This window comes from Balearica regulorum, chromosome 1, assembly GCF_011004875.1.
Source record: "Balearica regulorum gibbericeps isolate bBalReg1 chromosome 1, bBalReg1.pri, whole genome shotgun sequence".
Taxonomy (NCBI): Eukaryota; Metazoa; Chordata; class Aves; order Gruiformes; family Gruidae; genus Balearica; species Balearica regulorum.
In genome coordinates this window covers 194,264,815-194,288,643 of record NC_046184.1, presented here as the reverse complement: position 1 = coordinate 194,288,643, position 23,829 = coordinate 194,264,815, and the positions used below count along the sequence as shown (strand labels likewise).

The following is a 23,829-nucleotide window of genomic DNA, read 5'->3' as shown; positions in this document are numbered from 1 at the left end:
AACACAAGCCAGCACACCTGTGAATTTACTAGCGCACCATGATCTGTCTGCTCTTGTCCTCTTCTTATCTTGAATTTAGCTTTACAAAGTTTAATTTACATGAACTGCGTGGAAGCCAAGATGTAAAGGGGTTTTTTTCAAGAGTACTAAATTGAAGAAAAAAACTATTCAAGCAACATTAAAGGCATAAAATTAAACATCACAAGAGCTTAAAGCTTAGTTTGTATGGTTTTATAGAAGAGTAGTGCAGAATTTGGGACAATACTTTTCATATATTTTTTAATAGTAAGGTCCATGGAAAGAAGACAGACTGAAATACTTTGTTAGGCTGTACAAAGTCAGCATTATTTCACATTTCTGTGTTTGCTGCCTTTGTATTGATGGTAAGGTAAATCATTTTAATAAGAATTCCAAATATTTATTAACACTGTGTGTGTATATGCACTGACATCAGGCAGTAACTGGGCAGATGTCATTGTGTGTGTTAGTTACAGCATTTACATGATGACTATTCACCTAAAATGTCATGAGAATGTAATATATATAAAATAAGGAAAGCTGCATTAGATGTACACAGAGTGTAAATGTTAGTTCTTGGCAAAGAGGCACACTTTGGGGGGGGGGGGGGGAGAAGTTAGTCCCCTAATCTCTGAAATGCTAATGTAGGTCAATTAGAATTTTTATTACTATTGCAACAGGACTTACACTGCTTTTTAATAGCTCCGGAATTACAAATCAGTGAATCATTACTGGTGAGAGGAAAAAATACAAAGCTGTCTCAACTTGTGGGATTGTCATGTAGTGAAACCAAACTGACATTTTCCATGGATTTTTTTTTTCTTATGATAGTCATAATGTAAAAGTTGTATGCAAAATGTTTCCATTGTAATGTGCCAAGTAATAAAGCCAGCAGTCACAAAGCTTATCCTGGAAATTTCATTAGATCTATTACATCCAAAAATAGAATTATTTATAAATTGCAAAATATTTATAAATAACAATGTTCAGTTCTGTTCATCACTTGAAAACCCTGCCTAATTTTGGGGGTACTTTGCGATATGAGCTCTTTTTAATAAAACAGAAAGCAAATTCAAATAAAAGTATTATTCCAAGAGTTTTCTAACACAATTTCACTGTAAGTTCCTGAGCTACTGAGTGGGATAAATCAAAACTAATAAATCTGAAGATCTAACTGAGGACATTTAAAGTGGAATTTACCATTAGAATTAGAGCTTGATTTTATTAAGAGTGCTGTGCATGTTATATGTGATATTTCCAACCAGTTATCAGGTTGAGGCAAGCATTGCTAATACTGCTGACAAGTTATGCCATTAAAGATGGGCTGTGCTTCTTATTGCATGCATTACACTGACACTATACTTTCTTTCCTTTCCTTTTCTCCTGTGCCATGCTTGCTGTGTAGCAAATGGAATCTCTTGCAGTAAGTTGAAGTTCTTTCATATTCTTTGTCCATCTGTAGATGGACTAATACACTCCAATTTTACTGTTTTACTTCTAAGCATGTTTTCTTTTTTTGTTATAATTTTCCTCTAGAATACGTGGTTCTACATGCAGTAACTAAAATAATTTACTAAAGTGTGTTTTGTGAAATCTAAAAATACTGTGCCAAAATTCTGACACCTTCATATGCTGTTTTAAGTGCTCATTTACATAAATTTTTTTAAAAACAAGTCTTTGAATGGATATAATATGCTGGAGTGGAAGATAAAATTTTTTGTTATTTTCAAATTCATAATTTTCAGTTTGTCTTAATGAAACACTACAATTTATAGTTGTCGTGTTTAAAATTGTTTTTGTTTACATGTTGATGAATGGTTTCACCATGATTTGTTTCTAATACTTATTCAGGAAGAGCAAAAAATTGAGTTGCTTGATATGGCAACTAAATACTGAGTGAGTCAAACTCAAGTCTTCAATTTGACGTTAGTTTGTCTTCATTCAGGTTAGCAGCCAGAAGGGTGAAACCAAATTATTGTTCTCCTTTAATTATGTTATGCTATGTCCTGGTTTTCGATTAATTTTTAACTCCCTGACAACTTCAAGTATATGTGTGTTTAACTGCTTCGTCATAGTGTTGCCATTCAAGAGTGAATTTGATCCCTACCGGAGAACCTCGGGCTGTGTCCCTGCTAGAGAAGTAAAAACGGGAGCAGGGAGCAAGCGTGCGCCCCGGGCTGGCGTTAGGGGTGAACATTCGCACTTTCCCTGGCTGGGGCACTAGCCAGCCCCTGACGTGCCTGGGCACGGTTTGAGAGGAGCCAGAAGCCAGAGCCATTCCCAGAAGGTTGTATCTGAACAGTCACTCCTTATTTTGGGCGGAGAAAGGTTTGCCATGCAGATGCAAGCTTAGCAGCGCTCGGTGGCCTCAGTTACAGAGAATGGCCTCTGGACAGATGTGTTTAACAGGCAGCGTCCCTCGTGCCCCACCTCTTCATTCTCTTGGCCACCGATAGGCTTTTCCCTGCCCACGGGTCAGTTCTGTCCTAGCAGGTCACACATCGTTCCCTCCCTTTTTTCCCCACCATGGATCTCCTGGGCCTTCTCAGCTCCTGTGGCTCTTTGCTGTCCTGTCAGGTCTGGTGGGATTCCTCCCTTCCATTGGGGAGGGAACACTCTGACCCTACTCACATTAAACATATCAGACACCAGAAACAGTTTAGCCACAACAGCACAGAGCTCCAACCAGGCGAATTTACAGTGCTGACCTCTGCTGCTGTGGCAGACCAACACTGAGGTCTGCCTGGCCTTCGGCAGAATGAACCCTGCCAGGCTGGTACCCGCTGGCTTGGCACCTTCCTTCATAAACTTCCTCCAGAAGGAGCCCAGCTCCGCCTGGTTATGGCAGTGCCCTTGGGTGACTGTTCCACCCTTCTCTTTTGACCTCAGCCCCCCCAGCCTTGTCTGGCTGGTACAGAGATTTTGGGAACTGGAATGCTAAGGACACGGTTCTAATTTGGCTTATTAATAAAAACCCTGGTGCTTATATATTGAAGCATATGTAAACAAACACTTCAGTCAAATTAATGCTTATGTTTTTAAAGTACTTTTTATTAGTATTTGTGCTGGCATTTGCACAGACCCCAACTCAGCAAATAGCTGAAGTACATGCTGGTAGCTCAGCGTTGTATGGAGTGCTTTAAGGAAGCAAAATCATTAATAGCATCTTCTTTTCTGCCACGTTTGGCATAAAACTGCTCTAGTTCCTCCAAGGAGATGGAAAGATGACTGAGCCCACCCTTGCTCACTGTGTCTGTAAGAGAGGACAAATCAAATAGAGTTTGCAGTCTGTAAGGCCTTCCTGCCAACACGTCAGGAGGCCTGACTGGCACTTGCAGAATTTTCACTTCTTCCATAATTTGCCAAAGATTAAATATTCCTCCCTTCCTCACCATGATCCAGCTGTAGAACTATGAGATTCCCCCTCCTGATAGACACATGGATACCAGGACCACGACCACAGCAACTTGACTTTGCTGGCAGACGTGCCCATCGCATGTTACGCCCATGTGTCTGACACCTTGTGTGTGGTGCTGTGCATTACACTGGAAGAAACAATATTCATAGAACAGTATCTACTTAATCCAGGAGAATAAACTGTAGAAGCCAGATGTCCTGTTACACGTGAAACTCTGTCCATCTGTTGTATGGTTTCTTTAAGGTGGTGGAAAATCCATGAGCTGAGGTTTAAGTTGCAGAGCTGGCATTTCCATTTATTGCCTCTTCCTCTCCCCTCAGAGAAGCAGGCAGGAGTTTTGAGCCTCTTGAACAACTACTTCATTGCTTCTCTCTGGATTTCCATCCTCTCAGAAGAGGTCTTTGACAATTTCTGAAGTTGTAAAGAGTTTTATGTTCTACACAGCAAAGTAATTTCCCTCACACTCTGCCTCTGCTTTCCAGCTGCAAACTGGAGATGGTGAAGCTAACCTATATAAACTGCTTTGAGATTGGCGCTGACATGTGCTACATGAGAGCTAGCCATTATAATTTTGATTTTCAATTTCTTGTATGACTTACCTGCAGAAGAAAGAACGTTGCTTGTTTTCTGAAATAGTATGTGATAATACTTCAGTAAAATAATGTTTTTTGAAGAACTGAACTATCTCAATGTGTTCTATTAGTTATTGAAAATAATCCCAAATCACTGATCTTTATTAATTATTTCTTCTCCTACAAATCTTTCCTTAGCAACTGGAACTGTGTCAGAGATTATATAAACTGCATTTCCAGCTGCTGTTGCTTTTTCAGTCCTACTGTAAACTTATCGGACAAGTGCATGAAGTCAGTTCCATGCCAGAGGTATGTAACAAACTACAGAGTCTTACACTGAAAAACTTCTCTTTACCTTCACCTTCTTATTTTTCTTTCCATGGTCTTGCACCAAAGATGACATGATTTCACCCCGACTATCAGGTCTGCAGATAAAACCTTTCAATACACCAGCATTAAAATATAGCCAAGATGCTGGGTTTTTTGTAATTGACTGTACTTTCAGAGACTGGGATCTTTTATACATTCAGTCTCTGAAAGTCATTTCAGTTAGTTAGTGGTAACAAACTAGAATGATACATGGAATCTTAACTTCATTCACACACTTTACCTGCAGGGAGGGCTCACACTGTGTGAACATCTGCAAGTGATTTATTTCTATTTTAATTGAGGCCTTAATTTTTAAGGAAAATGAGCCTTCTTCACACATACAGAAAATACCTTTTTTCTAGATCATCACTGATTTTACCAAACTTTGTAGAGACACTTAGACCAGGAGCACTTGTTAGCATGACAGTAACAAAATAATTCAGTAAATTAATCTTAACATGGATGCCAAATTAAGGGTTTTGCTGGAATAATGTATATAATTTCCAGCTATATAAACTGTCTCTGTTGCATGTGCACTATACTAGAAACATCTGCAGCAGTTTTTGACAAACGGCTGTTAAATGGTTTTGCATCCTCTCATACCTGAGCAAGCAAAGGCATGTAGTGTAGAACTACTTTATAGATTGAGTGCAAGTGTACCGCCTGATCTTGGTCTCTGGAGAAACAAATCAAAATCAATTTAATGTTTCTAAAGATAAAGCTATGTATCTTACTTTAAAAAACATTTCACAAGAACAATACTATTATTCAAGTTTCTTTTCAACAATACTTTGAAATATCTTTGAGGTGATCACTTGAAGTAGAATGATCATCATTTAAGGAAAGATAGTAAAATAACTTGCCATTCCATATATATTTCTCCCCTGGTAAGGTGTTTATATTTTAAATTATTCAGGGGAAGAAGTTACTGTACTTTGCTTGTAGCTGTGAAACAAAATTTCAAGCTATGAAATGCATTTTATAACAGATTCTAGTAGTTTACAGATTCCCTATAAATGGAAATGGTTTGTTTTATCAGATGTGCTGTAGCAGTACAAAGAGTTTGAAAACTTATTGTATCTTAAGGAACTGTTCTGAAGGCTGGCTCGTGCTGTGACTGGGCTCTTCACTGCTAAAGACAGGACAGTAGGCACCTAGTCTTATTCTAAATTCTAGACTATTTTGTGTTCCGTATAAGAAGATTGATTTCTGTAACTGTATTTCACAGTTACAATTTTGTTAGATTGTTACAAATAATGCAGCCTACAGACCTGGGGAACAATGATGTGAGGAAAAGCTGTTTCACTATGAAATTCGCATATTTTGGTGGAGCCATAGCCTGTTATTTAAAGGAGGTTCCATTGTTAGTTCACGTGACAGTGGTATTTTTAGCATGAAAAGGTAGATTTTTAGAAATGAACGATTTATGAGCCTTGTGCCATATTAACTTTTCGGCCTGGCAAAGGGTCACACAATTCCTGTCCATCGTTAATCATATCAGATCCTGCATGTGGTTTGTAAATAAATAACATCTTTGCTAGGAGGAGTATATGTTGTCTTAAACTTTTCCACTATGATATGAAAAAAGTAGCAGGGGTGAAAAATAAAAGGTTCTTTAGGTGTGTTCTTGCATTTTAGCAAGCCAAAAATACAACACAGGGTTAAAGGAAGCACAAAGCTTAAAAATCTGTAGTTTGTGTTTTCCCTATATGGTACAGAGCAGAGAGATCAAGAAATGTCCTTGTGTTAGAATGGGGTCTTTTTCCTAATGTGTGCATCTAACGTAGTACTGAGAACAGACTTGAAATACCTACTCCCTGTGGTGCCTATGGAGAATGAAAATACCCATCTCTCATCTTTCTCCTTGGAACAGCTGTTAAATATGTCAAGAGAACTGAGTGAGTTGAAGAAAAATCTTAAGGACGCTACTGCTGCAATCGCAGCTGAGCCTCTGACAACGGAATCTGAGCCCACGTTCAATTCCACGGAAGCAGCTATTCAGTCCATGCTGGAGTGTTTGAAAAACAATGAACTTGTTAAGGCCGTCCGACAAATAAGAGAATGCAGGCAAGTTTTGCTACATGGCTCATATTAGACTTTCCTGTTACTAGAATAGCATGCATTTATTATCTTCCTAACTTTATACTAAATGTAGGGTGCTGAGTCAGCATCATTAATTTAATGTGCTTCCACAAGGTACATGGGGGCATCAATATTACTAACTTTTGCAGGGGTGTGCCACAAGTAACAATATCAAATTGGTAATACAAACATGTATGCTTGCAACAGTGAAGATGTTTCATTACATTGTGTAGGTAGGAAGTACTTTTATGAGGCTCTTGAGAATCTTTTTATGTAAAGAGCTAATTCCTTACAGGTGTATGTCACTGGCACCAGCTAACATTCAGCCCAGTTTCACTTCTTTGAATGAGTTTTCTTAAGCTTTTTTCTTTAGATAATAGGAATTGCGCTTTTATGTGATTTCTGTGCCTGATACCAGAGTCTGAGTAACAAATGAGTAGCGTAAAACAGTGAGTTGCTTTTGGCTTCTAAGCATGTGCGAGTCAGTTCTCCTTATAGAGATCTCTATCACCTGGTTTCCATCTGTGCTAATAAACCCTTAATGATACGCACATTCTTTTCCTGTTTGATTGCAGAATTTTGTGGCCCAATGATATCTTTGGAAGTAGCTCTGACGATGAAGTCCAGACACTACTGAACATTTACTTCCGGCACCAAACCTTGGGTCAGACGGGCACCTATGCACTGGTGGGCTCCAACCAGAGCCTGACTGAAATCTGTACCAAATTAATGGAACTGAATATAGAGATCCGCGATATGATTCGCAGAGCTCAGAGTTACCGGGTCATCAATACTTTTCTTCCAGACGCCAGCATTTCCGGCACAAGTCTCTGACAGGACTCTTGTGTCCTCTTGCAAGCTGGGAGCGCTGCCCTGTTGGAGTGAGGTGGCTCAATGTCTTCTCAGCCTTACAAAGGTTTGGTCAAACTGTACTCGCTCTTGTTACATTTAGGATTTCTTCTAAAAAGATATGGGCTGAACTTCAAATGTGTAGCAATACTGTAAGGACAAAGGTAGCATAGAGCATCTGGGACAACATCCTTTGTTCTCTGTTGCACAAAAATCAGTTAGCATTTCACTGAGCAACTGCAACTCACTACTGAAGAAATGACTTCCATTGCATACCAAAGCCTACTACACTGAACAGTACTTCCTTTATAGCAAATTAATTTTAGGTTGGCAAAAGTGCAATGTTTCCTTCACAAAATAATATTTTTTGTTAAAAAAAAAGCTTGTACATTTTTTCCTTTTTTCTCTTACTTGGTTGAGTGAAAGATGGGCAGAATGAAGCTGGCCACAGAATCTCGCAAACTTGTTGGTCAAAAGCTGAGAGCCTGTGTATATGAAACAAATTGTAAATGGACTACAGTTTAGTGTACACTGTAATTTGAATATGATTACTGTATCTTAAAACAACGAGCTGCTATGAAGTACATTTCCTAATGTTACTAGGCTACTGTCTCTGAAGGTACTGGATCATATTGCAGAGGTCTGTTCTTAGGCCCCCAAGCATCATGAATGGTCTTGGTAGATTTTTTTTTTTTTTTAAAGGACCTTGGCTGCTTTTTACTAGAGGGTTGCTTTTATGAATATATTTATACTATTAAAGGATGGTTGATCTAATTTAACTCACCATTTTGTAGGAGAAAGTCCCATCACAGAGTCAAATCTTTTGAACTGTTATGCATGCATATTTTTATTTAATACAAATTTTGAGTATAAAAAGTAAAAATATTAACGTGAAATGCAAGTTCTCTTGTTTCTTTAAAGAGATGTCTTATTTTATTTGTAATGTATATATAAAAGTCATACCTGTATGTTCTTTCTTACATTTAACTGCTGTCCAGTGTTAAATGTATGCATGTAAATCTGTTGCACATCTGAGACACTTTTATTCTAACAACTATGTAACTTATTCACTCTGTAAATACACTTACCGTTTTTGTGAAGTAACTTTGGTTGATATTTGGATCAGTACATCCATTTAACTAAAATATAAAAGTCATATATAATCACAACAGAGTATGTGCTTGTTGTGAAGATTGCGTTCTTGTCTGTATCTATACCGTTGCGGATGATATCCATGATCAGCAGCCCCCCAAGAGACATCTCTTTCATCGTTTATGGTGAAACCGTTCATTATACTGAAAGAAACCAGTGAGAAATGTAAGGATTATTTGGTCAGTCTGTAGTTACAACTCAACCAGAAAGAGTACGTTGACTAAAGCAGTTTCATAGATGAAAAAAATCCAAAACGGAGGTGAAGGTTTGTTTCTGTTAAAAACATCAGTAATGGTCCCATTTGTTCCAGTGTTGGGTTTCACTAGGTGTTTTTCTCATGCTAAAGGTAAAAGAAAAGCTGTCCAGCCTCCTGTATCAGCCTCAGCTCTGAGAATCCAGTAAAGCCCTCTCCTCTTTACCCCTTTTTCATTTTCAAAATGGTTGCACAATTTTATATGGATCTGGAAGAATACTTGATACTTGTATCAATGCATAAAATGGGTGGAATCAACTTTTACAGGTTTTCTGATTTTGCAGTCCACAAAGCTCTGCAGCACAGTTGTAGGTGCAGGACAAAATAGATGCAAGGCAAATCACACAGCTATTTTTCTGAATAAAATAATCCACAATGGTTAGCGAAGGCTTCAAATTTCAGCTATGTATTTCACTTTTGAAAACTATGCAGAACTGTAATTGTGGTGGTCTGCAAAAATTTTAGTGGTTGGTGAAAGCTGAGATCTGGTCTGTCCCTTGGCAAAATCATGGACATTTTACAGATCACAGAACTACTGGAAAATTCAGGTTGGAAGGGACCTGAGGAGGTGATCTAGTCCAATCTCCACTTTGAAGCAGGATCAGCCATGAGTTCAGACCACATTACTCAGGCCTTTATCCAGTTGGGTCTTGAAAACATCCAAGGATGGAGAGTGCACAGCCTCCCTGGACAACCTGTTCTACTTGGTTGTTCTCATGGTGGAAAAGCTTTTCCTTTATCCAGTCTGAACCTATTGTTTTTTATTTATGTATGTTGTCTTAGCCCACTACCATGAGCCACATTGAAGGGCCTGGCTCTGTCTTTCCTGAATAACCATAACCTGGCAGGCTACTGTTAGGTCCCCCTGAAGCCTTCACTTCTATTCAGACTGAATAAGCCCAGTTCCTTCAACATCTCGCAGACCAAGTGCTCCAGCCCTGTGACCAGCTTGGTGGCCTCCACTGAACTCCTTATGGTTGATCATCTTTCTCATAGAGCCCCAAACTGGATACAGCAATCTAGATGTGGTCTACCAAGCGCCGAGTAAAGGGGGACAATTGCTTCCCCTGCTTCACCGGCTCTACTTCTGTTCATATAGCCCAGGATGCTATTGCCACCCTTTTCTGCCAGGACCCGCCGCTGGCTCCACGCCCAGCTCGCTGCCAACCACACCCTGAGGGCACTTTGTGATGAGCTGCCCCACAGCCAGACCATCCCATCTGTGTCACTGTGAAGGGTTCTCCTGTCAGGGGTAGGAATTTCCTCTTGGCCCTGCTGAATATCACAAGGCTCCTGTTGGCCCATCTGTCCACTCAGCTGAGATCTCTCCAAAAGGCAGCACTGCCCTCAGCTGTATCAGCTGGTCCTCCCAGTTTGGTGTCACCTGCAGAGTTGACAAGTGCACTCTGTTGCCTCTTCCACATCACCAGTAAAGATGTCAAACAGGACAGGTCCCAGGACAGACCACCTGCTCTACACCACTTGTTACTGTCCTGCAGGTAGAGTGCAATCTGTTGAGCAACTTCATTCAATTGGTCCTCCACTGAGCATGAAGACCTCCAGAGGTTCCTTCCAACAAAATGTATTCAGTCATTCTTCACAGATACAACAAAATCCATGATATAACCATCTAGCTTTCTTAGCATCATTTCTAAACTTCAGGTAGAATAGAAATCAATACATTCCCAGCAAAGCCCAACTGAATTTCTAGGACAACATGAACTGCTGGGAAACAATGTCCCACTGTGCTTCTACAATACTGGTACTTTAATTAGGATGCCCCTGACCGCATTCTGTCTCCATGAAAGCATACTGTTACATTTAAGCCACCTATGCTGTGGAGATACCTTACACGACCAGAAAGCAGCTGAAGCCTTTATTTGAACTGGGGGCACAGGGACTTGTTCTACCTCTCTTGGGACACATTAAGTCTAGAGAATTTGCTATTTTTGCTATTCTAACACAAAAAGGTTTTCTCTCTTCAGTTGGAAAACACGTGAAGCTTACAGTTTTCCCCTCATATTTTATCAGACATAGTCTTTGATTATTAAACTGCTGGGGGTTTTTTTGTTATAAATTTGACAAAGGCAGGGGGAAGAGACACTTGCAGATGCATTTACCCAGACTTTATGCTCCAGAACATTTATTTGCAACTTCCACAGTAGTTCAGTTTAAGTGACTGAAGGAAAAACTTGTATTGCAGTTTTAATCTTAGCATTCCCTAAAGGCATGCTAAAAACAAAACCTGTTTTCTTCAGGAAGTCAAACAGATTCTGCTTCCTTCCAGATATACCTTCCTCTTATCACAGCAACATGGAACTAAGGGGTAACAAACTAGTGCAGACTTTTATAGAATTTTATTCACAGCATATATACAAGGACATTAAATACTTTATAAATAATACAAAAGTCTTTATCCATTATCCAATGCCAGGTCAAAAGCCTAAAGTCAAAACATTGCAAGAGACTGACAAAGTACAAAGCACAAAACAGAGGGCACAGAGATCAGACAATGTATTTGAAGCTGTAGGTGTTATCACAGGACAGCCTCTTGCCTTTGCAGCGGCCACAAAGTTCTTGGCGATGAGGTCTCTTGAGATCAATGTGTCTTTTCTTCTGAGGGCAGGAACAACGAGTCTTTGAACAGGTCTTAAAGAAGACATGTTATTAGTAGTAGATCAAAGGTGCTCACTTCATGTTAGATTGACATTTAGTATTCCTTACTCACAGCAACACATTTGGGCTCATACACTTAAGAGCTCTTGTGGTAAAAACCCTGTGAAGTTAAGCTGTAAGAGCCTTCTCACCTAGAAGCACAGAACCCTACATGTAGCTAGGCGTAACACTGTATGAATAGAAAACTGTTTGTGTAAGCCATTGGCAGGAGGAGGGAGTCCTATCCCATTACACCTTTCCCAAATAACATTTCCTAGTACTTTGATGAAAGCAAGTTCTCTTCCAGATAAAGTCAATATCTGATTCAGCAACTGTAAACTATTAGAGTACATGACAAACTCTGGCACTCTAACCAGGACACAGAAATCTGTAACTTACCTGGCACTGGATTGCTTCCACTCGATAGGGATTGAAGCCCTTTTGGCATTTGCGACAGAGCTGCTTGAAGTATACCTGAAGAAAGCAAGCTCTCAGTTACTATGGAGACTTACTCAGGGTGTTCAGTACACATACCTAAACTTGTGTCAAAACATCTGACTTGTCAGAGATTTGCTGCCATTTTTACAAGTATCAGGAACAAGAAATTACTTAACTACCTTGTTGCTTCCAGAAATGCACCACACATAAGCACTTTCCCATCTGGTCTTGCAGTCTTTACAGTGGAAATAGCCATACTTCTGCTCCAAAAACTGCAGAGAGAAAATTCACTGAGCAGCCTCCAGCACTACAAGAACACCCAGCCCAGCTCCCTCATTGCACCACCTATTTCCACAGGCTGGAAACTCCACTCCTGCAAGGGACCCAGAGCTGGCTGGGGTCTACCAACCCGGGGTGCAGACCAGGGCAGGAAGCCAGGGTGGGGATCACTGTGCCTTTTGCTGCTCAAGAGCAAATTTCTCTCCAGCCTCTTTTATGGTTCACCCCCCCGCCCAAAGGAGGCTGCACCAAGTCCCAGCCTCTCCTCATCCCCGGCGTCCCAGCGCTGCACACCTGGAAAGCAGCCCGCTGCCTGGGGGCTGCGGCCTCCTCCCTTGGTGCCTCTGCTGTCTCCTCGCTCAGCGGAGCAGCCTGTGCCTGGCCCTCCTGCTGCTCTCTGCGACCATCCTCCACCTTCTGCTCCTCGGGGGTCGTTTCAGACACCTCTTCCTTCTCCTGGAGTGCAGTGGCCTCAGGCAGCGTGAAGAGGCGGCGGTCCGGCACGGGTGAGTAGAGGGCAAGGCGCCCTTGGGTGCGGAGGGCCGCGGGGCTAAGGGAGCGGCCAACGGGCAGGGTGCGCGGCCCCAGCGAGCACTGCACAGCGGCGTCAGCCCGCAGGTTCACCTGCACCCCCACCTCCTTGGTGTTGGCCCGGCGCAGCCGCATCGTCAGCCCGGGGCTCACCTGTGACAGCAGGGCCTGGAGCTGGGCCCGGCGGTAGCTGTCCAGGTAGTCAGAGGGCATGGGGGTGAGCGGCCCCCCGAGGAAGGGGCTGATACCGCCGCTCTTGCCCTGCTTCCAGCTGGGCTGCTTCACCGTTGGGTCCCCGCTGCGGCTTGGCGTGAGGCTGCCCCTGAAGCTCTGGTACGTGCTGAAGGGGGGATAGACAAAGCTCTCCATGATCATAGCCATAGAAAAAGTCAGTGCTGGCTGTCTCCCTGTCCTGCCTTTATCTTATCTGGATAGGTGCTGCTAATTGTTGCTAATTGATGGGGAAATTGGCCCCAGCCCGGTAGGGCTGGCTGGGGGGAGGGAGAGAGGATTGGTTGCTGCAGGGCTGCCCTCACCTCTGCTCCCAGAGCCTGTTCCTGGTGGCCGAGCTGGAACAGGAGTTGGGAAGCCTGGACACGCCGACCACGAAGCCCCTGCTCGGCCATCGCGTACAGGATTTCCCTTCCTTTACCTCGTTAAGTTCTTTGTAGAAGGTCAACGCCTGTGCAGAGCTGGGAAACGCGCGCATGGGCCGACCCGCTTTGCTCCTGGAGCCCTTCGTCTGTGATTGCAGGTAGGAAAAGCAGCCACAGGGCTAGGAGCTGCAATAACAAATCCAGGGCTGGATAAATCGGTGAGGATCCTGACAGAGCTGTGTGCGCCCTGAGAAGTAATCGGTGCTCAAAAAGCAGCACGTGGCTGCAAGCCCCTGTAAAGATGAATAGATGTAATTCAGCCATAGCCGGGACAGCCGTGGCTTTCATGGCAAGAGGATGCCTGTCTCATCACAACTCCTGCTGTTTGTGGTCTTAAGAGAAGGAAAAGGGGGGGCTGGGAAACTAAGAAAGCCCAGCTAAAGTGGGAACCCCGCAGACAAGTGAGCAAAGAATGCAGGCAGTTACATCTCTGAAAAGAAGTCTTTATCGGTATTAAAAGGTCTGAGCATCCCCATTGCTCCATTACTTGGGGATTGTCTACATGCGGCTTTTCTACCGACTGTACTGGTTTAGGAAAAGATGGAATGTACTTCAGTTTGTACAACACTCGGATGGAAAACAGTTATACCAGGAAAAGTGGCTTAGTACCTGTATAACAAAATAATTTTTAGCAATGCAAGCACTTACACATTAGACTAACAGTTTTTTCCGTAATTACATCACTTTAGTTCAATTCTAAGGTAATATAGTTAAAACCATGTAATTAAATCCTCCCAACTGTATATGTGAGCCTTTAGAGACTGGAGAATCCCCAAGTCCTTGTGATGTGAAATAATATCTTTGCATGACTCTTCACCACCTTCATAAAGGTGTTTGCATTATAAAATTCAATGGACCAACAAGATAAGGGCTAGAGAAGAGCTGGTAGGGATGACATCTTTAAACATTCACAGTGTATTTGAGAAAGATCTGCTCAAGGATTTCAGTTATTGTCTGAAGAGACACTGAAGAAGGTGACTGATGAGTAAGTAGGTGATGTGATAAAACTGTGTAAAATAAGGACTGGTATAGAGATGTAGGAAGAAACTCCTTTATAGCACAAGAGCAGATGAACACCCAGCTAAAATGAAAGATGGCTAAGTCCAAACTTGTAATAGAAAGAATTTTCTACCCAACTTGAAGTTATTTTATGGACTCATTGCTGAGGCCAAGAACTTACCCAAAGTCAAAATGAGAATGGACATATATGTAGAGAATAATAATCTTCTCTTATATTCTAACATCAACCACCATAATAATTTCATGTGTCAGGGCCTGTCAAGGCGTACAAAACCACCTAGCTAAAAAGATGAGGTTGAGACCACTACAGGCAATGTCTCTCCATCACAGTACTGCTGTGAAGAGACTTCTGGAGCCTGTTTCTGGGACATTGGTGTTAACTACTACTGCTACTATTATTGTTGTTGTTAGTATTATTCCAACAGTAAGTTGGAATATGTCGACCTTGGATGTGATCCTTCATTTCTCGTGTATGTAGGGACATGTGAATAAAAGAAGCTGGCTGACATTTGGCTGAGGACACTCTCTTTTTGTTTGGTGAGAAATCAGCCATGGAGGGAAAGCGTTAACAAAATAGCTCGCACTTCCTCCGCCGGCAGCTGCCTGGCCCCCACTTCCCCGTCCCCCTCGCCCTGCCTCCTGCGAAGGGCTGGGGAACACAGAGAGACCGAGCCCCGGGCCGCTCCAGCGCCGCTGAGGAGAGGCGGTGCTGGCCGTTACCCCGCCTCCATCCCGTGACGTACAGGCCGGGGAAGGCGGGAAGGCGGGAACGGCGGATGCTCTCAGTGCGCAGGCGCCTGGGGGCGTGTTGGCGCCAAGCTTTGAACGTGGTGGCAGCTCGGCGCCGCCCTCTTCCTGCTTGTGGGGGAGGCCGGCCCGCCCACCCCGCGCGTGAGGCGATGCTGAGGGCGCCGCGGCGCCCGAGGGGCCTGAGGGAGGTAAGGGCCCCGCGTGTGGCTCTGCCCTGCCCCGGGAGGCGTCCCTGCTGGGGGTTTAACCCCGCCGGGGGAGGGGAGTCCTTCCCGCTGCTGTCTTTCTCCTCGCAGCCTGCGCGGGGGTTTGCGGTTACCGGCCCGCCGCGGGGGGCGGGGTTGGGGCTCGTTCTCTGAGGCCCCTCGGACCCGCGGGGTGACCCGGTGACGGCTTCACAGGCAGCGCCCCGTCGTGGGCGGTAGCCTGGCTGGGACATTCCCTAACTGCGGGAAGCTGCGGGGATAGGTCGCTTCAGGTGGCTTCATCTTTTAAAGTGTACTTCTGAGGTAGTTTTTAATGTGACTTTCTTAGGGTAGCCTTTACCCTTTTTTTTTAAATGCCTGCCTTTCCCATCGTTATGGTAAGGCAGCACATATAAAGCAGCCATCGCGTGGGAAACTGATTTTACCGCGGAAACAATAAATGTGTTAAACAGGAAAGTGTCTATGGCAATCTTGCTTATACCTGTTTTTTAATACAGCTGTAAAACTGGCAACGTCTGCTCCACTTGAAAGCAACTTTAAATCAAATTCTTGGCACATAAGTTGTAGGAGTTTATATGTAATAGTATATAGTCTATCTCAATACAAAGTAATGAGTGTGGATTTTTTTATTTACATTTAAAACACCTCAGAAGCGTTCTTCCCATTCCATCTTGATTTTCTCCCGTATTTGCTGAGTATTTTTATTATCTCTGGTATAATTCCCCACACTCTTCTTGTCTTGTTTTCATACCATGTTCATCATTGCGGTGTTTGAACACACATCACAGTCCTAAAGTTACACCTACCAAGAGATGCAGGAAAGCAGGTCCACAGCATTAGAATAGCACTGTATGACAGTGTTTTCTTATTTTTCCTCAGGTTTTTCAACAACTGTTCCAGTATTGTTATGGATAAGAAAATGGATTACAAACTTGTGGAAAGACCGACTTTCTTTGAAATATTTAAGGCACATTGCAGTGAATCAGGTACAGCTTTTCTACAGTAAATAACTTTTATTAGGGTTGCTTTCCGGACACTGGTATTTTATACACATCTGCTGTATGTTCCATAGAAAAGCATTATGCAAGTTGTTAGCTGTGCTTCTTGCCCCAAATCTGTATTTGCTAATATCTACTTTTTAATGTATTTCTTTAAATTTTTATTTGCAACTTTTTTTCGTAATATGTGCTCAGTGACTTTTTTGCACTTTTTTTTTTTTTAGCTGTGGCCTCTATGTACCCATATGCAGACCAGGTTTAGGCTTTTGCCAAATGCATCTGTAGTAGTATAAGGAACCTGTTTAACTTGCCAGTCTGAATAAAATAAGAGATAAACTAAAAGCCAGAAGTATACATTTAATTTTAAACCAAGTGGATATTTATCTGCTCTTTGGTTAGTTTTGTTAATGATTTGAGAATTTGGGCAGGCATTCTTTTATACTTTGTGGGTATCGGAGTTCAAAGCTATCTAGAAATAAAATAAACAGAAGTAGACAATGGAAGGAGCAATAAGATTTGCTGCTAGCATTTAAATGCCTAATGTATTTTCACATCCTGCATGGAGGATTCTTTTTTCCTTTTCATGAGGTTTTCCGTATGTTTTTCTTCATAGACTTAGGGCCTATCAGTCTCAACTGGTTTGAAGAACTCAGTGCAGAAGCACCCCCATATGAATGTAAATTGTTAGGAGAACTTGATGGTCCCTTTGGCTGGCTTGATCAAACATCTTTTAAAACTCCAAAGGCAAAACCCTCTACGTACAGTCAGCTGGCATCAACTCCGCTGATTTTTAAAGAACAAAATATGATATTGCCACCTTATTCTTCTCCTGGAAAAGATCTGGATCAGAAGAAAATAGGAGCAGGTGAGTAATTTTTTTTTTTTTTAAAGTGGTATGTAAAGGCTGCTTGTGCCCTCCAGAAGCAAGAGACTTTTTTTTTTACCTTTTGTTGTTGTAGCTGATGATTATTAACATAATAAATACTGCTTTTGCAGAAATTGTATGACTAAAAAACTTACCTTAATAGGCTTTTGAAGACTGCCTATAAAAATGCAGAATTAATCTTAATAATGAATTCAGCCTTGCAATAAACTGCTAATGTATATGCAAAGTTCCCTGTAGAAAAGATATTGTCATGGTCCTAATACTTTAAATACTCTTAATATAAAGAGACCACAAGCTTATTAGTTATTATTAAGAGAGAATGATGCTTATCATGCTGAAGTATGAGGTAATCTGTAGGGCACTCCTTAACCCTTCTTAGAAAGATTTAGAAGCCTTAAGCTATTTGAGTTAGTAAAACTGTAAGCAATGGAAAGCAATTACACTTTTTCATTTGGAAACAAGGAATTCTGGAGGTTTTATGAAGTACTTATTATTATTTCCAAATCCCAAGTATGTCACGGAGGTACATGTCACACTGCTCCTTTTTGGTGTACGTGCAAGCCATAGTACCTGTCCTCCTTGGACAGAGAGAAGAATCATTTCTATGGAGAATGTATGCAAGAATCTTTTCTATGGGAGAATATCTAACCCCATTCTTGCAATTCATCTACTGTGTCTGTGCCCTCCTAACAATAAGATAAGTTTTTCTAAACAGGTTGCAGACGAACACAAGGCTCCCTGTATTACCAGAATCATTCTTAGATCCTGAAGCAAAGTTTTTAAAGGTGTAGAACTGTGCTATTGTTCGAATATACTTTATGACATTGTTTTCATAGAATATTGCTACCCTGATTGTTTTTCTTAAGTTGATTGCCGAACTTCTGCTCAACTTATTCTCAACTGACAACATGTTTCTTCTGAATTTAGCTATTTGGACTTTTACAGTGTTAAGTCCCTAGTGAATTCTTGGTAGCATTTCATAAATTGGAAAAACAAAAGAACATTATGATTCTTCTGTTTCAAAATGGCTACTTTTGTTCTGTGTTTGTGCACGCGGACATTTGTATACACTCCCTAAGGAAGGGAAGTGAGGAGAATATTACTGAAGTTTCTATAGTTACCTGTGGCTGGCCCAAGATCTTTTTCTCCTGGGTTTCTTGTTTAGAGCCAGCTGGCTCTTGTACCTAGTTTTACTACTTCTGAAAACAAGAGCATGGATGGAAGCTGATGGATTTCACCTTGGTGTGGTACTGGGGTGCAGCGCCATGCTGTGCATGTGGACTCAGGAACTCGTAAGCAGAGAAAAATGCAGAAACCTAGGTGTAATTTCTGATATGGAAATTGTTTGGAAACTTCTGAGGAGGAATTCTTTTGAGTAGTTGCTTGTTCATGTAAGGGCCTCACTGTTCAGAGGATTCTGCTGCTTTGGTGGGCACGCTCTTTCTCTTTTTCTTGGAGGTGCATAGCATATAAATAACTACTGGTACCAGTGACAGTGCCTCCACTGACAGTTCCAGAAATAACGTTTGCTTTATGCTGCTTATTCAAATGAAGAAGTGTATGTCTTAAGTAAATTTGAGGGAAAGCTGGTACAAATGCATGTTTTCATGTATTGATTTTCTCCTAAGAATAACTTCTGCAGTGACAAGAAAGGCACAATACAGTATACTAAAACTGAAATGGAATAGGTGACTTGAATAATGTCCAGGAAATATACTGAAACACTTACTTATCAAATGAATAATGTGACATAATGAGAACTTTTGGCTGTGCATTTGAAATGTGTTTAGCATTGTTTGGATATAGAATTTGAACATGTTAAAATAAATAGGGGAAAAGGTAGTGTTTTGTTGTTTGGGGTTTTTTTAACAAAATCAGATCTTGGGGTGGTTTTAAAAGCTAATCTTTAAACTTCAAAATCAAAACTATTACTTGTAGTTCTGCAAGATTGTGTTGATTATTATCTTCTATGTTGTAGGCAGAGAGAATCTGATAAGCCCAGGTATCACAAGAAGAAAAATAGATCAAGAAAATGAAATACTTGCTTCTCCTCCTGGTACCTGCTGCAACTGCCTGGCTGCTAGGTATGCTAAAAGTGTCAAGACAAATATAAAATAAACTTTTTTAAGGAAAAAGAAATATTAAAACCACCCCATTTGACTGATACACTTCTTCAGAGTAGTCAATCTTGTATGTCTTGTGTATTTATGATACTTGTAAGATACTAAGTGAATTGAAAATAAAATGCTAGCTAATTTTGAAAACTTCCTCACTTTTAGGTGTTCTTCCTATTTTTCTGCTTCACAGCTGCCATAGGGCATTTGTTGACATTATTTCAGCTTCCCAAATCCTCAATATCCAGTGCAAGAAAGAGTGGTAGTGATGTATCATGTGCTTCTCAAGTAGCAATTTGTAAAGCTATTTGTAATATTTACTGAGATTTTTAGTAATAGCCTTGATTTCTACATTTAAATAGATATATTTCAGATAAATCTGCTCAAAGTATTCATGTTGATTATAAGAACAGTTAAACTAATCATTTAATTAAAAACAATTAATTCAGCCAGTTTCCATGGTTTCATACAGCATATTAAGAGAAGTGTGGTTATATAGAAGTCCAGTATACTATTTGTCAGACAGATCATTGCTGAAAATTAACATTTCACAAATGAAGCATTCTACAGTTTCAAATAAACTTATGGTAAGGTTTAAAATACTGATTGATGGTTAGGAGAAATCAACATTTTATTTAGTCAGGGAAATAGCCGTGGTTGCAAAGAAAGAAAATAATGGAGGCAGCAATGTATGCAATGTCTGAAATATTTACTTATTTCAGAAATTGAGAAGGGAAACTAATATTTTTTAATTTGGTTTTGTTTTGCAGTCCAGCTATTTTAAGGAATACTTACAGAACACCTCAGAGAAGTAATATTCCCGGTATGTATTTTCACTTTTTTGGTTTTTAAAAATATCTGATATTTGTAGATATAAATCCTTATGTCTTAGGTATTACTTAATGTCCTTATTACATAATGTTTTTTAGGACCTTATGGAAGCTTGTTTTGCACACCAAAACTTTTGGAGGTAAATATTTTATTCCTACATTTTGTTTTCTTTTTCCTGAGTAGTACATTTAGAATTCTGCATAGAAGTAATAACTGTTAAATATATTTCTAGATCAGAACTCCAAAACGTATTTCTGAAAGTCTGGGAGCAGAAGTGGATCCAGATATGTCCTGGTCAAGTTCCTTAGCCACTCCTCCTACACTTGGTGCAACAGTGATAATAGGTATTTCTAAAAATGAACAGTTGCTAAGGGTTAAAAACTTCTGGTTTTGACACTGGAATTACACTAAGTGTGAACTGATTTTTATTTTTTTTTAACTTCTAAAGGACAAAACTCTTACAGTGATGCTTAGTGGGTGACTTTAAATAACATCAAGCCTCAACCTAAGGTGTTGCTGTAAATGGGATTTCTTTAGCATATAATAAGCAAAATGAAATTTCAAGTTTGATTTGTTGATGAAAACTCTTGAGAAAATGGAAAAACATGGATGTCCGCTTATCTCCTGACATTGCTCTTTTCCATGTGGTTAAACTGTCACTGTACAAAGCATATAGAGCATGCAAGCTTATAAAGCATGATAAGAATCCCTGCAAGAATTGGGAATCTCCTCATGCAAGAATTGGTCACAGCACCAAGCTTGTCAGAGTTCAAGGAGCATCTGGACAATGCTTTTAATCATACAGATTAGTTTTAGGTAGTCCTGCGAGGAGCAGAGAGTTGGACTTGATGACCCATATGGGTCCCATCCAACTTGAGATACTCAGATTCCTCTGTTGGCAGGGAGGGCGTGATTGACGTGGTTTAGGCTCAGCCGGCAGCGGGATGGGGAAGAGAATGGAAAAACAACAGCAAAGCCTCGAGGGTTGGGATAAGGGCAGTTTACTGGGACAGCAAGGGAGAGGGAAAAACAATCAACAACAGTGCTGATAACAAATATTAACAACGGGTGATAATAGATAACAATTTACCGAACCAACTACCGACCAACCAACCACTCAGCCTGTCCTGGAACCTGAAACTGAGCCGCCCCCTCCCCTACCCGACTAGCCCGCCTTTTATGGTGAGCATGATGTCACCTGGCATGGAATAGCCCCCAGCCAGCTTGGGTCACCTGTCCTGGCTCCTTGTGAAATTAACTCTATCCTTGCCAGAACCAGGACAGCGATACTTTTCACAAAGCTACTGAGTTGTGCTGTTTTGGGTGTTCATTGGTTCAGAATGATGTGACCTGAAAAGGAAAGCTGAAGAAAGTACATAGCTTAAGGATGTTCTTCTGGGAAGTGACTTGTGGTTTCAGCTCTCCTCCTCATTCTCCCACTTCCTGGATGAGCCTAGTATTTTATAGTAGTGATGCCTACTCTGCCATCTGGCACCTGCAAAAGGAAAGAGTGAGTCATTTGGCTGCGACACGGAACCTAGATGCCATGTCTATAAAACGTGTTATTTGAATATGCTGCTCTTTTAGGTAGCTTATTTTGTAATGTAGGGGAAAAGACTGCTCTTGTGGGAGGAAATGGCAAAAACCAAATTCCTGACAGAGGCTTAAAGATCACATCCATATCCCGTGACAGAAACAATTAGTAGTACCATGAATAACTGCTGGAAAGGGGATTAGCAGCGATGGTGTGCTCAGAGTGGCAACTGGTCTACCCACGTAGTAGCAACTACAACCTATGATTTTGGGTGTTTTATGCTGTTATGAAACTTGCTTTTGTGCATTGTCCCTCAGCCTCACCTGTAGGACACTTTAGTCAGAACTTTTGGTTAGTTTTTAACAGTTTGTTGTTTACAGATTTCAGTTGCATTTAAAATAATCCAAAGAAAACCCTCCCAAAACACAACACAGCAAATTGCTTAGGAGCAAATTAATTGACTTGTCTGTCTTTTTTTTTCTAAAGCTAGAGAGAATGATTCTATTTCTGGAGCAAAGCAACAGGATGAAAGAACTGAGATAGTAAGTAGTTTTAAGAGCTATGCTGTTCTTTAATTTCAGTTAAGCTATTTAGTTACATATTTACATACCTTGAGCCAAGAATAAAAAATTCTGTTATTTTCATTCTAGACCCTCCTATCTGTCTGTTTTCAAAAGTTACTGTTCACAAAACTAAACTTGCAAAACCTGGATGTAGACTCTATTTTCACAAAGAACCCCCTCTGAGGAATATTTGTGTTGTGCTTTTTAAAAAAAGCACAAAAATCATTTGGATTCAGCAGCAGTGACAGTCATTCAAAGAGAAATTAAGCCTAGGAATTGCAATATGCTACTTATCTGAGGGTTTGCTTGTGTGTTTTTCTCCCTCTTCTGTCAAAGTTTTGGGAGTTATCGTATGGCTTATATTGTCCAATAACTTCTTGTGCTCAGCCAATATACCAAGAGTTGAAATGGAATCTTTTGATATTGTTAGGAGAGGGAAAGTTCCTGCAAAATTGTAATTTTAATCTGTGTATATGAAAGCTGAATGATTATTCAAACTGAAAACTGAGGATGGTGCTAATAGGATTCAATTACAAATTTACATTTGATTCTTAACTACCTGAAACTTCACAGTTAACTGTACAAGTTAAAATAAGCAAAACGTTTTTCTTCCTCATATCTCCTTTGTTCCTTTTTGAGAGTCTTGCTTATAGTAAACTGCTGGACGCATTTGTTGCCCTTAAATTGATGGTAGAATGGAACCTGGTGTGCATTGACAATGGGAATTATCTGCTTATTTATATTTTCCAGTGTACCTGTGAAAGTGTTATCTTTCATTTTAAGGGGTGCAGATTTATTCAGATACTGCAGTTGCGTGCTTTACTGTTAAAGTGACACTTACTGGTATGTAGTATAACAGCTTATGTCTTTGGTTTACAGATTGTGCACAACGTTTTTTCCAACTGTGATAAATCTCCTGGGACAAGTGGTACAAGTATGCTGTCCAGACCAGAGACAGCAGAGCTAAATGCTGAAGATGATATCAGAGATTTTGGTATGCGTTGATGCTTTACTACCGAGTATGAAGTGTGAAGCAAGACTGAGGGTAAAGTTACCCTGAGCTGATCTTATGGCTTATTTCCTCTGCCAATTGTGTACTCTCACTTCCTGAATTGATTTGACTTCATAAACCTAATCTGGCATAAAAAAGGGGAATCGGTTTCTGTTGAGTCAGTGAACTAAATCAGGTTACCCTGCCACTGGATCACAACCTGATTAGTATTGGTGGAAGTGAAGGTATGAGACTGTATGGGAGAGCTGAGAGAAAAATGGTACAGGCTCAAGGGGGAGCAAGACTACTACTTCTAGCTATTGAATAAGTTTAGCTTTATCATGATATTTCCCCCCCCCCCCCCAATACTCATTATTCTGTGGTGGAGCTTGTTTTTTAATCTTGCTATATCTTTTCTTCATTTACTTGGCCTATTAGTAGTTCAAAACTGACAAATCCTTTAGGAAAAAGAAATGTTTGGGTGTTTGGGGTTTTTTTAAATGAACGCAGAAAATACTCGGCCAAGGGAAAAAGATGTTTTCATTCTGTGTTCTTAGATCATGTTAGTGAACAAGTGAAAATGTACATTTTAGTGTGATTTTTTAAAAAAATTTTGTTGAGAAATGATGGCAGAAGGGAAAAATATTAACAGAAATTTATTCAG

At 40.7% G+C, this 23,829-nt stretch overlaps 3 protein-coding genes across 11 annotated transcripts in view; 2 read left to right on the top strand and 1 right to left on the bottom strand.

Moving 5' to 3' along the window:
- Window positions 1-8,477, top strand: part of FRY (FRY microtubule binding protein) — a 253,474-nt gene extending 244,997 nt beyond the window's left edge. For 6 of the 9 annotated variants that reach the window (XM_075742053.1, XM_075742052.1, XM_075742047.1 and 3 more), the window contains 4 exons: window positions 1,424-1,441; window positions 4,207-4,317; window positions 6,251-6,444; window positions 7,035-8,477. In XM_075742053.1, the coding sequence (XP_075598168.1) occupies window positions 1,424-1,441; window positions 4,207-4,317; window positions 6,251-6,444; window positions 7,035-7,293 (582 nt within the window). In that variant the 3' untranslated portion in view covers window positions 7,294-8,477. The other 3 variants (XM_075742046.1, XM_075742051.1, XM_075742054.1) reach the window with 2 other exon arrangements.
- A 2,741-nt stretch (window positions 8,478-11,218) lies between these two features.
- Window positions 11,219-13,018, bottom strand: ZAR1L (zygote arrest 1 like). The gene is made up of 4 exons (XM_010313599.2): window positions 12,380-13,018; window positions 11,986-12,078; window positions 11,768-11,842; window positions 11,219-11,362 (listed from the first exon to the last, which is right to left on the bottom strand). Exons 1-4 carry the CDS (start codon window positions 12,995-12,997, stop codon window positions 11,219-11,221), a joined length of 930 nt encoding a protein of 309 aa, XP_010311901.2. The 5' UTR covers window positions 12,998-13,018.
- A 2,106-nt stretch (window positions 13,019-15,124) lies between these two features.
- The window catches only part of BRCA2 (BRCA2 DNA repair associated), a 40,767-nt gene continuing 32,062 nt past the window's right edge, over window positions 15,125-23,829 (top strand). The window contains exons 1-9 of the mRNA XM_075742044.1: window positions 15,125-15,230; window positions 16,128-16,234; window positions 16,860-17,111; window positions 19,111-19,216; window positions 20,017-20,069; window positions 20,176-20,216; window positions 20,310-20,421; window positions 22,098-22,153; window positions 23,054-23,168. Of these exons, the coding sequence (XP_075598159.1) occupies window positions 16,156-16,234; window positions 16,860-17,111; window positions 19,111-19,216; window positions 20,017-20,069; window positions 20,176-20,216; window positions 20,310-20,421; window positions 22,098-22,153; window positions 23,054-23,168 (814 nt within the window). The 5' untranslated portion in view covers window positions 15,125-15,230; window positions 16,128-16,155. The remainder of the gene's footprint in view (window positions 15,231-16,127; window positions 16,235-16,859; window positions 17,112-19,110; window positions 19,217-20,016; window positions 20,070-20,175; window positions 20,217-20,309; window positions 20,422-22,097; window positions 22,154-23,053; window positions 23,169-23,829) is intronic.

Bases quoted from the DNA above. Each gene is read 5' to 3' on its own strand.
- ZAR1L (XM_010313599.2), bottom strand. From the start codon at position 12,997: ATGGCTATGATCATGGAGAGCTTTGTCTATCCCCCCTTCAGCACGTAC. The intron at 12,079-12,379 runs GTGTGCAGCGCT...TTCTCTCTGCAG, and splicing joins GGCAGCGGGCTGCTTTCCAG to TTTTTGGAGCAGAAGTATGG. The intron at 11,843-11,985 runs GTAGTTAAGTAA...TGCTTTCTTCAG, and splicing joins GCATTTCTGGAAGCAACAAG to GTATACTTCAAGCAGCTCTG.